This window comes from Antechinus flavipes, chromosome 2 (assembly GCF_016432865.1).
Source record: "Antechinus flavipes isolate AdamAnt ecotype Samford, QLD, Australia chromosome 2, AdamAnt_v2, whole genome shotgun sequence".
NCBI lineage: Eukaryota > Metazoa > Chordata > Mammalia > Dasyuromorphia > Dasyuridae > Antechinus > Antechinus flavipes.
The window spans coordinates 309980418-309993873 of record NC_067399.1 but is presented as its reverse complement, the minus strand read 5'-3'; the positions used below and the strand labels follow the sequence as shown (position 1 = coordinate 309993873).

The 13456-nt window shown below is 34.9% G+C and overlaps 1 protein-coding gene across 1 annotated transcript in view; it reads right to left on the bottom strand.

The window, feature by feature from the left end:
• The window catches only part of STON2 (stonin 2), a 190946-nt gene that overhangs the window by 144694 nt on the left and 32796 nt on the right, over positions 1–13456 (bottom strand). Inside the window, exon 2 of the mRNA XM_051977463.1 lies at positions 525–772. Within this exon, the coding sequence (XP_051833423.1) occupies positions 525–612 (88 nt within the window). The 5' untranslated portion in view covers positions 613–772. The remainder of the gene's footprint in view (positions 1–524; positions 773–13456) is intronic.

Below are 13456 nucleotides of genomic sequence, written 5' to 3'. Positions count from 1 at the left end.
TTTACTAGACCTTGCCTTCACACATAATCCTGTGTTGAGGGAAAAGTTATTTAACAGCTCCGTGTTACTAGTTTCACAAAAAGAACAGAAAAATAACAATAGGCATGATAGCTATTTTGCTATGAAGGAAAATAACTGCACAATGCAATGCAACCTGTAAAATTATCTTAAATTTTATTTTTAAATTATCTTTAATACTCCTTCCAAGTCCAAATACTATGATCCCAAGATGATGAAGTGCTCTACAACTACAGAGCCTGGAGAAAGAGAACAAATTTCTTATTATCAGAAGTGAATTTGATTTTTCAGATTATCTTTTGGTGTCACAGAAATAGATATGATATTCTAGTCCACTAAATGGAAGAAAGAGTAGATCATGGATGTCTTTCTAGTGACTAGTTTACCTTATTTAAATACGAGGACCAATTCCATGGATGGCTAAAACTAAAGAGTTAGAAGTCAAAAAAATTCTGATGTATTAGTCTTTTTTTTTTTCAACTCTAGGAAATAAGAGGAGATTTTACCTTCTGAAGTAACAGGAAAGAGTGACTCCTCATTGAAAGATACCCACTCAGACTGGTGGGTGGCGATGACATTGCTAAGGGTCGTCATACTAGAGATGCATCTTTCCACAGTTGATTTCAGTTAGACTCTTTGGCAATATCTCAGTTATAGGAAAGCAGTAAATGATGTGGCCAAACAGGTAGAGTAATAATTACTTCTTAGAGATCGAACCCTCTTTCCTCAGGCTTCCTGATGGATTGGAAACACCCTGTCAAAAAATAAAAGAAAAAAAAGAAAGAAAAGGAATGCTGAAATTACATATGAAGATACTTTCAGGCATGAACAATCTGCCAATTTGCTTTGCTCAGCTATACTTATTATTAGGAAGTGCTTAATGATATAGAAATAAAAACTGGAACTATGATTTTGTTGGTATAGGTAACTCCAAAGTGAGAAAACTTTCTCTATCAATGAAGGTTACTATCACTGTGGATTAAGACACTGAGCAGGACCACAGAGCCAGGACATAGCAGAAAAATTGGACCTAGGTCTTCCTGGTTTCCAATTCAGCTCTCTACTATATCATGCTTTTTCAGCAATTAGGGGAAAAAAGAAAAAGCAGAGTTTTAATAAAACACTAAAATACAATGAAGAAGTGGCTCTCTAGGAAGGAGATCTGGGGGTGAGGGGGGGAGAAACATGGACAATGGGGAAAAATGTCAATAAAAATCTATTAAAATATACTGAAATACCAAAATGTGTCCAGAAGAAAACAATAATATGAATTTTGTTACAATCTTGTCACATTTAATATATTTTTTCAAAGTAAACTAACATAAATTCACAGATTTCTATATAATCTATTTTGTTCTTTGAATGTGGAATGTTTGTGGATGATTAAGTGCATGATAAAAAATTTTAAAATTAAACACATATGTAATAGACACATGGATCTATTTAAAAAAACTCACAAAAATGAATCATTTGAAGATGATAAACTAATCTACCCTAAGAGAACATTTTGCTTACTTTATTCTTCACTCAATTCCCTTGCCCTAATTTAGGAGGTATCATATTAGGACCTCAAAAAAATTAGCCTTTAAATCAGCTTTGATGGTGTAGCTCTCAAAACATATATCAATGACTTAGAGATAATGCAGCGCTTTCTGGTTTGGACAAAGCATTTCAAGGATCTGAAGATTAATCTCACCAAAAAGAAAAAAAAAATTGGATGAAAACAAAGAAAAAGAAAAAGCAAGACCTGGCAAGCGAATGGAACAAAATACCCTAACCAGAAATAAGCAAAGACTTTTTAAAGTGACCTGGTAGCTAGCGAGTTTGTTATTGATTTGTCATTAGTAAAGAATAGTCTCTTGAAGTTAGAAGAATGATGAGAAGTCCAGTTTGGAAAAATAACAACCCTGCTACTCATTACCATGACAAAAGATCTTCATCATGGGGGCAAGGCAATACAAAGACTAAAGTAATTGAAATTGGAAAAAAGGCAAATTTTACTTTTGAATTCAAGTGAGAACCAAAATTTTTATCAGAACAAGTCCAGGTAAGTCTTTATATCCATTCTAAAAATGTTTTGGGAATTTTAAAACTTCTAGTATTTTTAAACTTCCTTGTCTCCATTAAAGAATGATGAACTCTCATAATTATATTGCTATTTGGAGAAGCAAAATTGTTCTGGAATTATAGAAGTACTTAAATGGAGATGGAATATTATCTCATACCATTGTGTATCCCAGGAAAGGTTAAGAAGTTTATCCAAAAAAGGAAGATAAATATTTTCAATTACTTGGCAAGTCACCTAATTTAAACTTCATAGAAATCCTATGGAATATAATAAAGGCTAGTCTTGGGAAACATGGACTATTTTTTAAAGATACATTTGGTAATCTATGTAATAAGTGTGTTTTTCTTACGATGACTTTAAGAAATATTGTCAAAATTTTAAAGATTCAATGCCAAATCACCTAAAAGAAGTAATTGTGGTAAAATACTGGATATTAAAAGCCCTCCAATGATGAAAGAAATGATGCAAAATTTATGAAATAAGTCAATAAGTTTTATTATTTTACTCCCCCCCAAAAAGCTTTATTTTTTATTAAAGTTCACAAATTCTGCTAAGCTGCCAAACATTTTAATTAACTCATTAATCTCCCAAGGATGAAATCTGCTATTTATTCAACATTGTTACTACATTTGTCAGGTGCTAATTGCAAGATTGATTTAAACACGTGGCACAATTTATTGAAGTTTAGAGATCAAAAGCGTCCAGAGATTTTAGCCAAGCATATTTCACAGCATAAGAACAGCAAAAGTCCACTACATGCTCGCTCAAATTGGCATTAATAAGCTTCCAGCCCTATTGGCACAGCTGGATTAAAAGAAACCATTACATAACAGGCACACAGAGTGAGAGTAAAAAATGAAGGCAGCTGCCACAAAAGGTGTAGGAAAATCGGTAAGGTGGGGCAAATAGATTCTTGAAACCTGCATTTTGCCTTGTAATCCAGTACTGAAGTCCCTACTCCAACCCACAAATCTATATTCCTCTAATCAGTTTTTCATGTCTGCCTTGATCAACTCTTTGGATTTTGTACAGCTAGAGAAACTCTTTCTGGTACCATAAGGGGCAAGGTGGATAGAATAGGATAGAATCCTGAACTTATAGGCAGAAACAACTATGTCCACATCCTGACTCCAAAACATACTAGCTATGCCCCCATAAGCAAATTACTTAACTTTTAAAGTCTTAATTTAATTTATAAAATGGGCATAACAGAAGGAAATAATATTTGTAAAAATTATTTGGCAAACAGAACTAACAAGATGGAGCTTTGGACACTTTCTCCAGATTGCAGTGCACTAAGACTTCAAGCTTTCAAAGAAGCAATACATGCCAAATGGAGAACAATTATAGCTGAATCCAGAGAAAGAAAAGAGAACTTCCATAAGCTCAAAATTTCTTATTAATTGAATTAACATAGGAAAATGCTAATCACTGATTTAACACCCTACCTAATCAGAATTCCTTCAGCAAATTTTGAGTGCATACCTTATCCTTTGACTCATATTTTTTTCTAAAAGAACTAAAAAGAACTTTACGATAGCAGGCAAGTTATGGAGGAAAGAGAGTTTATGGGAATCAAACTACATCAAAGTAGTGTGAGCAAAACCAAACAAAAGCAGAGTTTTTATGTGAAAGGGAAAAAGGATTAAGTTTTTTAGAAACAATATTAAAGATACAAATGGAAGAAACCATAACTGGATTCTACAAAGTAATTTTAAATGTGAATGGACTAAAAAATTCAAAAAAGGAAAAATGTCACAATGCCAAAAGCAGGCCCCAAAGGACCAAATGGTCAACTAGAACCAAAGGACAATTTTAAGTATGTTCTCTGTGATGGCTGGGGCAATTAACAGAAATTTATAAGACCAAAAGCCATATTGCAACAGATAATGTGCATAAGATAAAGGATACTGGTGCAATGGATTGAGCACAAGGCCTAGAGCTGAGAAGACCTGAGTTCAGGTTTGACCTCGTTCACTAAGTAGATATGTGACCTTGGGCAAGCACTTAACTTCTGTCTCAGTTTCCTCAAGTACAGCAATTACCTTGAGGATCAAATGAGATAATATTTGTAGACACTCTTTGGTATAGAACCAATCACATAGTAGCACTATAAATATGCTTATTCCTTTCACTTTCTTGTCATATTAAGGAATATTTCAAATCATTAATAATACAAAATGCAAATCAAGCCAACCCTAAGGTTTCATTCCATACCCAGCAAATTAGTAAAGATAGTAAAAATTGGAATAGTCAACACTGAAAGGGTTGTTAGAAAGATGGGCACACTAATTCATTATTGGAGCTTATATTTTTTCCATTTGGGGAAACAATTTGAAATTATGCAAATAAAATAGCTCCATTGTCCATATCTTTTGATTCCTTATCTAGGTATAATTTCCTTTTAAAAAAATACTTTTTTATTTTCAAAATACATGCAAAGATAGTTTTCAACATTTCTCTCTCTCTCCCTTCCCCCTCCTTTTCTATACAGCAAGTAATTCAATATATGTTAAACATGTTCAATTCTATACATATTTCCACATTTATCATGCTGTACAAGAAAAAAATGGAAGAAAAAATGAGAAAAAAAGCAAGCAAACAATAACAAAAAGGTAAAAATACTATATTGTGATCCCCATTCAGCACCCATAATCCTTTTTCTGGATAGAACTGACTGTCCCCATCACAAGTCTATTGGAATTGATTATTGAATCACCTTGTTGTTGAAAAGAGCCACATACATTAAGAGTTAATCATCACGCTGTCTTGTTGCTGTCTACAATGTTCTAATGATTCTATTCACTTCACTCAGCATCAGTTCATAAAAGTCTCTTCAGGCCTTTCTCAAAACATCCTGCTGATCATTTCTTATAGAACAATAATATTCCATATATCATAATTTATTCAGCCATTCCCCAACTTATGGGCATCCACTCAGTTTCAAAAAAGAAAAATCTTGTACATTACAAAAAGAAGAGCCCTGTATGTAATTGTGGCAGTACTAGAACAAAAAGAAGAAGCCCATCAATTGAGAAATGGCTACATGCATTACTATACATGAATGTAATGGAATGTTATTGTAATGTAAGAAATGATGAATATGATGAATACATAAGATGTGTGGAAAGATTTGCATGAATTGGTGCAAAATGAAGTTAAATAGAACAAGGAAAACAATATGCACAATGACTAAAATAAAAATGGAAAGTATAACAAAATAACTTCAATTAAATATTGCACAATTATTATAACAAAGTTTGGTCCCAAAGAAAGGTCACGAGATACCTTCCACTGTTTCTTTTCAGAAGTGAGGGTCTATGAGTGTAGCACACTGTATATAATTTATACTGTTTCAATTTTTTGGTTATTATTATAGATTCTTTCCTCAATCTCCCCCTCCTCCCCTTTTTTAAAAAATAAGGAATGAGCCTCTGGGAGGGAAAGAGCAAATATAAGAATTACATTGGGAAATACATGATGTAAAATATCAACAAAAAGTAATTTTCCAAATATTTTGGAAAATCCTAAAAGTGATATAAATTATTATTATTATTAACATAGCTTGGCATTTTGGTTTATATTTGTTTAGATTCAGTAGATATTTTAAGTTATCACCAAGTTCTATGGTCCAAGAACTGATCAGACCTGAAGTTTCAGATTTGTTTAAAAAAACTTACTCCAATGGGCACTTTAAAATCAAGAAGTATTTTGTTGTTGTTGAGTATCTTCTGTAGCTTGGGATTCATTCATTTACCTATGTTGGTTATTGACATAATAACAATCTAATAGGTAACTGTAAATGAAACCAAGATGAAATCTTGAAATCTTGCTTTGTCACTCTTAAACTCAACAAATTCTGATAACTTCCTATTATTCTACAATAAAAAATTATTTCATCTTTGTAGTGAGCTTTTTCTTCTCAAAACGTAGTCAGGTGATAAAAGTTCAGATCTTTTATTATCTCCAATATAGCCCGGTTAGCTTAGAGGCCTATCTCTCTGCTTGGTTCCAAGAGCTCTCTCCGAATGTTGCCAAATCCAAAGGTCTGGTCCTTCAGCCTCTGCCTCTGCTTTCTTCAGCCTCCAGCCAGCTCCAACTCTTCATGTCATTCCAGTGAAATCTCGACTTGTAGCTTCTTCACTCTGAAGGACTTCCTTGACTGGCCCATTGAAGCTCTATTTATGCTCCCAAAGAGCTTCAAGGGAGGTGTGAACTCATTGAACTCCAATGAGTAAAGATGTGAACACAAGCCTTGTATTAATTAGTTCTACTTAGTACCTTGTTTCAGGTTCTGCCCAAAATATCTTCTTGTAAGATTAGATCAACTCTAATTAGTTAGCAGTTAGTAAGGATTCCAACATCTCCCCCTTTCTTTTGTTAGATGAAAACACCAAAGGAAATAGGAAATCTAATCAGATTAGTGGGTTTCTGAAGGGGTACACATAAATCCATCAATATGATATACATGGTATACATAAATCCATCAATATGGGAGGCATTATACATAATTTACATAAGCACATAGCAATATAACACAGGCTAGTAGTAATGTAACAACATAAATCAACCTGAAAATTTACACATGTCCATAAGTCCTAGAAATAGTCCATAAGCAATCCATTAGTTCATGTGCCAGGAATCTAATAATTCCTGTAAGCTCTGAAGTACTGCAAAAAGTCTCATCAACAATTTTTCATCTCAGGGAACCCAATGATTCTTGCTGGTTTTTCAGGAACTGAAAGCTGAAGATTTTAAAGTTCTTTTGACAGTCTCATTGTTAGCCTTTTCCACCTGTGGAAATATAAGCAGATCCTCTTCCCCAAGCAATTAACCTAATTCCCTTCTATTTACCAAATTTGGGATTTCTCCTCATCATCTGGTAATTACATTGGAGCTGTTTGCATTGGATATTGTCTTGTTGTCTTAAATGGCCTGTATTCTTCCCAACTGTAATCCTGATTGCTTTTCTGTTGGTTGATGACATCAGAATTCTGAATTTCTAAAGTCTCTCTGGGTGTAACCTCAGCTGCTATCATGCCCCACCTGTCCTTTGATTGGTACTTTAGAGCTGGGCCCTGCCTCTCATTCCTCTGGGTCAATATACATTTAGAGGCCCAGTGAAAGCCTCCGTTACATTTTGGACATGGGGTTTTGGGTTTTCTCTCACCCTGTCTTCTCACTCTATCTCCATATCTACAATGAGCTCTCAAATGTCCAATTTTTCTGCACTGAAAACATCGACGAGTTTCTCTAGAATTCTTCTGCCAAGAAGGACCTTGTCTTTCCATGTTCATCATAGTCTGAGCATAATAAGCATTTGTGCCCACTGTGGCACAGCATCTTATGATTTCCTCTAAAGGAGCATCTTTGTCTAGCCCCCATATAATTCTTTTGCAAACCTCATTGGCATTTTCCTTAGCCAAATGTTTAGTCATTATTTCTGTTGCTGCATTGTCTCCAATGGTTCTTATTACAGTTGTTTGTAAACGTCCCACAAAATCTGCAAAAGTTTCATTGGGACCTTGCTCTATTTTTGTGAAAGCATTATTTCCATCTTTCTGTCCAGGGAGAGAATTCCAAGCTTTTATTGCAGCCTTAGAAATTTGCTCATACACTGTTATGGGATAATAAATTTGTTCTGAACTCTCTGCATACTGACCTTCACCAGCTAGTTGGTCAAAAGTGATTTGTACAACAGCTCCTGTTTGCCTATTGCGTTGGGCTTGAACCCTACATAATTCATGAAACTCCGAAAGCCACAATAAATTTTGTCCCGGTTCTAGACAAGTTTTCACTATGGATTTCCAGTCATTCGGGGTTAGGATTTCATAAGACAAATTATCTAGTTACATCTTCACATAAGATGATGTAGCCCCATAAAGAGTGCAACCCTTTTTCAAATCTTTAATTTTTCCCAAATTAAAAGGAGTGTATTTTCTCTCTTTTTGACCTGAGGAGTTGAGCTCTTCAATCACAGGATATGCATTTATAAAATCAGATATATCTTCTCCTTCATTTTTTGCTTTAATTAATGCTTTTTCTAATCTTGTCAAATTCTGCTTTACAGGAGAAGCTGACTGTGTTTCTGTCTCTCTCCCTCCCCCTTGTTCCACCCATGAAGGGTTAATTGCGGGGGGAGGGTCATGAGATGTGGAATCACCTAATTCCTCCTGCTGTGAAGTATCATACTCAGAATTGTAATTAACTCCATTCCCATCTGATTCGTCCTCCTTTTCACCTAGTAAAGTTGGCACTTCTTCCTCCTGTACTTTCCTTTTCATCATTCTATCACTTAAATAACTTCTTATAGCCAATTGTATTACATTATATGTATTAATTATTGAGTTAGGCCCATTTTTATCATAGAATTGACAAAGATCCTCTCCAACCAATTTCCATTCATTTAGATCTAATTCCTTATCAAGAGAGAAATAAGGACATATGTCCTTTACAGTTTGTAAAAGTTCAGTGATTTGCTGTAAACTTATAATTAAACCTTGGCTTTCCATAACTTTGACAATGCTCTCTAAACATTTTCCTTGAACAGAAACAGGCTGTTTTCTAAATATCTGTCCCATCTTAGATGAAATTCTACTTTAACTCTTCTAACAAAATTTCTTTGTTGCACTCACCCTAATTTCTGGGTTGAAGAGTCTTTTCCACTGGATCAGGATCAGAGGCTTTTCCACTTGAATCAGGATTGGAGCTTTTCCACTGAAATCCACTGAGGGGGTCTGTTAGCCCCAAGTTCAGGGAGCCAAAATGTTGTGATCTGGTTCAGATGGATCTGAATCGGTCCCTGTTCAGGCGCCAAAATGTGGTGAGCTTTTTCTTCTCAAAACGCAGTCAGGTGATAAAAGTTCAGATCTTTTATTATCTCCAATATAGCCTGGTTAGCTTAGAGGCCTATCTCTCTGCTTGGTTCCAAGAGCTCTCTCCGAATGTTGCCAAATCCAAAGGTCTGGTCCTTCAGCCTCTGCCTCTGCTTTCTTCAGCCTCCAGCCAGCTCCAACTCTTCATGTCATTCCAGTGAAATCTCGACTTGTAGCTTCTTCACTCTGAAGGACTTCCTTGACTGGCCCATTGAAGCTCTATTTATGCTCCCAAAGAGCTTCAAGGGAGGTGTGAACTCATTGAACTCCAATGAGTAAAGGTGTGAACACAAGCCTTGTATTAATTAGTTCTACTTAGTACCTTGTTTCAGGTTCTGCCCAAAATATCTTCTTGTAAGATTAGATCAACTCTAATTAGTTAGCAGTTAGTAAGGATTCCAACACATCTTCATCTCATTATCTCTTTAAAAATTTCTATTTTGCATATATATTGTGATATTCATTGTACTAATTATGATTAGTATACACATTTAGTTTATAAGTAAAAATATACATACTGAAGTCTGTATTCAAAATTATTTTTACTGATATGAGATTCATGATTGAAAAGCTTGAAGACCACTGAGTTAAATCACTGGGAAAAGCACTTTTCACATATAAACTGCTAAGGGAATATAATAATTACTTAGTATAAAATTTCCCAAATTATTTCATAGAAAATTATAGTTCCACTAAATAAGACTGGGGAGAAGTGCCATTAGAAAATTCTGATGTGAATAATATTTTGTCCTCTAAAATGCTAGACATAAAAGGATGTGAGATCCAACATAGCATAATGTAGTGAGCCAGAAATACCTGTGTTCAATTCCTACCTCAGACACATAACTTGATTTTGTATTGGGAGAATGCGGTTTCTTAGCTATAGGTTTCTTCACCTATATCAGTGAAGTCACAGATCGTTTCTATCATTATGATATTACATATTCAAATGTTTATTATATGTATCTATCTCTTTAAAAAAAGAAACCATGAAAATATGCTTAGTATCCTCTATTTTGACCTCAAATTTCCCCAACACCCTTTAATTCTAGGTGTAGTCTATACATGCAGACCTGCTCTGTGATTTTATGAATAATTTCAGTTTCCAAAGAATTTTGTGGACAAAATGCTATGGGAAATGCTGATCTAGTATAACTCCTTGAAGAAAATTACTCAAGCCAAACTAAGTATAGAAAGTTCAGTATGCCCTTTCACTAAGCTCTTACTCCATTTGTGGAGCCAAACTTCAGCAGGCTGCACAGGTATGAGAATTAGACATGAATCCTGCTCTACCAGTAAAAAAGTAGGCAAAGTGCCCACAAACCAAAACATCAGATCTGTTTGAATTTCCAGGCACACAGCCATTTTCATGTCCTGTCAGACACAATGTCCCTCACTACTGTAAGATCTGCTGGCCAAGATAAGTGTATAAAATTCAAGAGTCAAATCTCCCCTCTCACTACCACCAGCACTACCAACACAAAAACAAGCAAATTTTGGAAAAAAAAATTCAAGTCATATATGTACAATGAGGGAAAACAAACATCTCAGACAGTAAAGATTACAATACTTGAGAATCAAGAGAAATGGCTTAATTAAGGGGAATAGGATAGAAATGAAAAGGAAAAGTGAAACAGAAATTCCTTTAAAATCATACAATTTTAGAATTGAAAGAAATCTTAAAGATTTAGCTGAATTTTATTATTTTTGAAAAGAAGAAACAGACTCAGAGAGATTAATTGATTTACCAAAAAGTCACACAGCAACTTAGGGGTAGGGTTAGGTTTTCTGATTCCCAGTCCTAGATTTCCCTATACTATTCTGGTTTTAATGATCTTTCTCAGCATGAGTTAAGAGTGAGACCAGCTGTAAGGGCAGAGACCCAATATCAGAGGCCCCAAGGCAGATTCTGAAAATTCCTATTTACAAACATGTTTCTCAAACAGATTAGGCATGTAATACAGATTGTACTAAGGACATAACTCAGAAAATATGGACTACAGAAGACTGAAGGTTTCCCAGAGGACTCACCCACCCTTCTTTAGCTTCCCTGTCTCAGATCCAGATGTGAGCTGGTTATAAGAAGCTAGAAATCCCACAAGAGAATGGCTGAGACATCTTATTAGAGACTAACCTCACTACACAATGTAATGCCATTAAAGAGATTTCAGGTATTCACTGGGAAATGACCACATTCAACATGCAGAATAAGATGCTACACCTTCAGGAATGCTGCTCAAGCAGCTGTTTCTTTTTTCCTGATACAAGACGTAAGACTCCACTTCCCACTGGAGAAGCTTGAAACAAGACAAAACAAAGCCACCTCCCACCCCATTCTTTCAATGTGCATAACATGCCAACATTCATAATCACTGCAAGCCAATGACTCAATATCTTCAACAGAATTACCCCCAGAGATGCAAAGCAAGAAAAGGATAAATCACATTCTGAGAATGTTAGCCTTTCAGAAAAATACCTCTTTTTCAATGAGATCACAGGATTTCAAACTGGAAGGAACCTTAAAAATCTATTCCAAACCTCTCACTTTCCAAATAAGGAAAGAGTAACCCAGAAAGGCAACAATTTACCCAAGTAAAGTAGATGCTGTGAGATGAAAATTCAGATCCTCTGAATTCAAAGTATGTTTGTTATGGTACCAAATGGAGGAATCTTGGGAAGCTAAAGCTTAGAGATCTTTTCTTACTATGACTGTGTGAAATAAACAAATATTTATCCAATACTTAATATTTGGCACCATGATGAGCATGAAGAAGTAAAATCACTGAACTACAGAATTCCTCAATATCTCCTTCTGTAATGTCCCCTCCCAGTCCCAATGTGTCCAAATGGGCTCCTTCTCCCTGCTCTCTCCCAAGCAGCTTACAAACTAGTTGGGGAGAGAAGACTGATAAGAAATAATAGCAGACTAAAAACACTAAACAATATGGCAACAAACTAAATATAGGATTTTATAAGAGAGAGATCAGAGGCTAAACTAGTCAGGAAGACTGTAATGAATTATTCGGGTTGAGCCTTGGTGGACATAAAAGATTTGGACAGATATGAGGAAAAAGGGATGACATTCCAAGCAAGGAGGACAGCATGAATAAAGCCCTGAAATGTAGAATGAATGTGTCAAGTTGGGAAGATGGTAAAGAGATCACACCGTCAGGAGTCAAGGAAAAATTCATCTCAAAGGAGGAGAGATCTCAAACTTTCCATCTACATTTTCTTCCCAGGAAATCCATTTTATAGATTTATTTTATTATTATAAATAAATAATATTATTATTTTAAATAAATTATTATAAATAAATAAATTATTATAAATAAATAATTCATTTTATAGAATTATTAGAGTAATTCTTATAAAACATCATTTTGCACTCATAGATAACAGGGAACTAAGGAAACTATTTTTAAGAGAATCAAGGTCAAACTTTTTAATTTGGCATTCTAGAGGCTCCACAATTTGAATCTATCTTATGTTTCTTGTCTTATCTTCTATTGTTCCCCTCTATAGACCCACAAAATATCAGAGTAGTCTGAAACCTCAGAGGTTCATCTAGTCACCAGCTTCTTAAACTGTGGTTCATGACTCTGTCTGGGATCTTGTAACTGAATGTGGAAGGAGTTGCAAAATTATGATTTATTATCAACAAATGTTTGATTTTTATACCTGTTTTATATACCTATATACATGAGGTCACATGAAAATTTCTTGGGTGAAAAGGGGTCATCAATGGAAAAAGTTTAAGAAGCCCTAATCTAGTCCAATCTACATGCCTGAAAAGTGAAAATTAAAACCTTCTAAACTTATAAATCATTCAAATATCTCTTATGGATATGGAGAGATAAGCTATATGATAAAGAAAATGAACCTACCTTCCTACCCACCATTAGACTGTGAGTTCTTTGAAAGCAGGGAGTGTCTTTTGTTTTTCTTTGTACGCTCAATACTTAACACAATGCCAGGGTCTACAGTAGGCACTTAATAAATGCTTGTAATTTTTTTTTTCCCTTTTCTCCCTTGAAATATTATAGAAACTTAACTGTACAGGTCTATACAGCTTCTTCACATTACATAGGCACTTTAGGATCAGAAGACTTGGACCTAAAAGAGATCACAAAGGTAGCTCAATGGTCTCATTTGATAGATAAAGAAATTGAAGCCTAGGAAAATAAAGTTAAAGATAAAGATGAAGCTGTTCCTAAAATTACATTACTAAGGACAAAAAAGAGCCAAGATCCAAACCCATATCCTCTTGACTCCAGATGCAGTATTCTTTTCACTATGCCTTGATGCTCTTGGGAGAGGGAAAGAGGATTCTTTGCTACGCTGACCTTTCCCATCTTTGTTTTTGTCTTTTACCTCCCAAATTAATGTCTACAGAACAAGAGGAAACTCAAAGATTTCATATCAACTCTGAAATTCATGCTTCCTCAGCATCCCATGTCCCTCAGGTCTGCTTCCTCCATTTACTCCCACTGTAGAG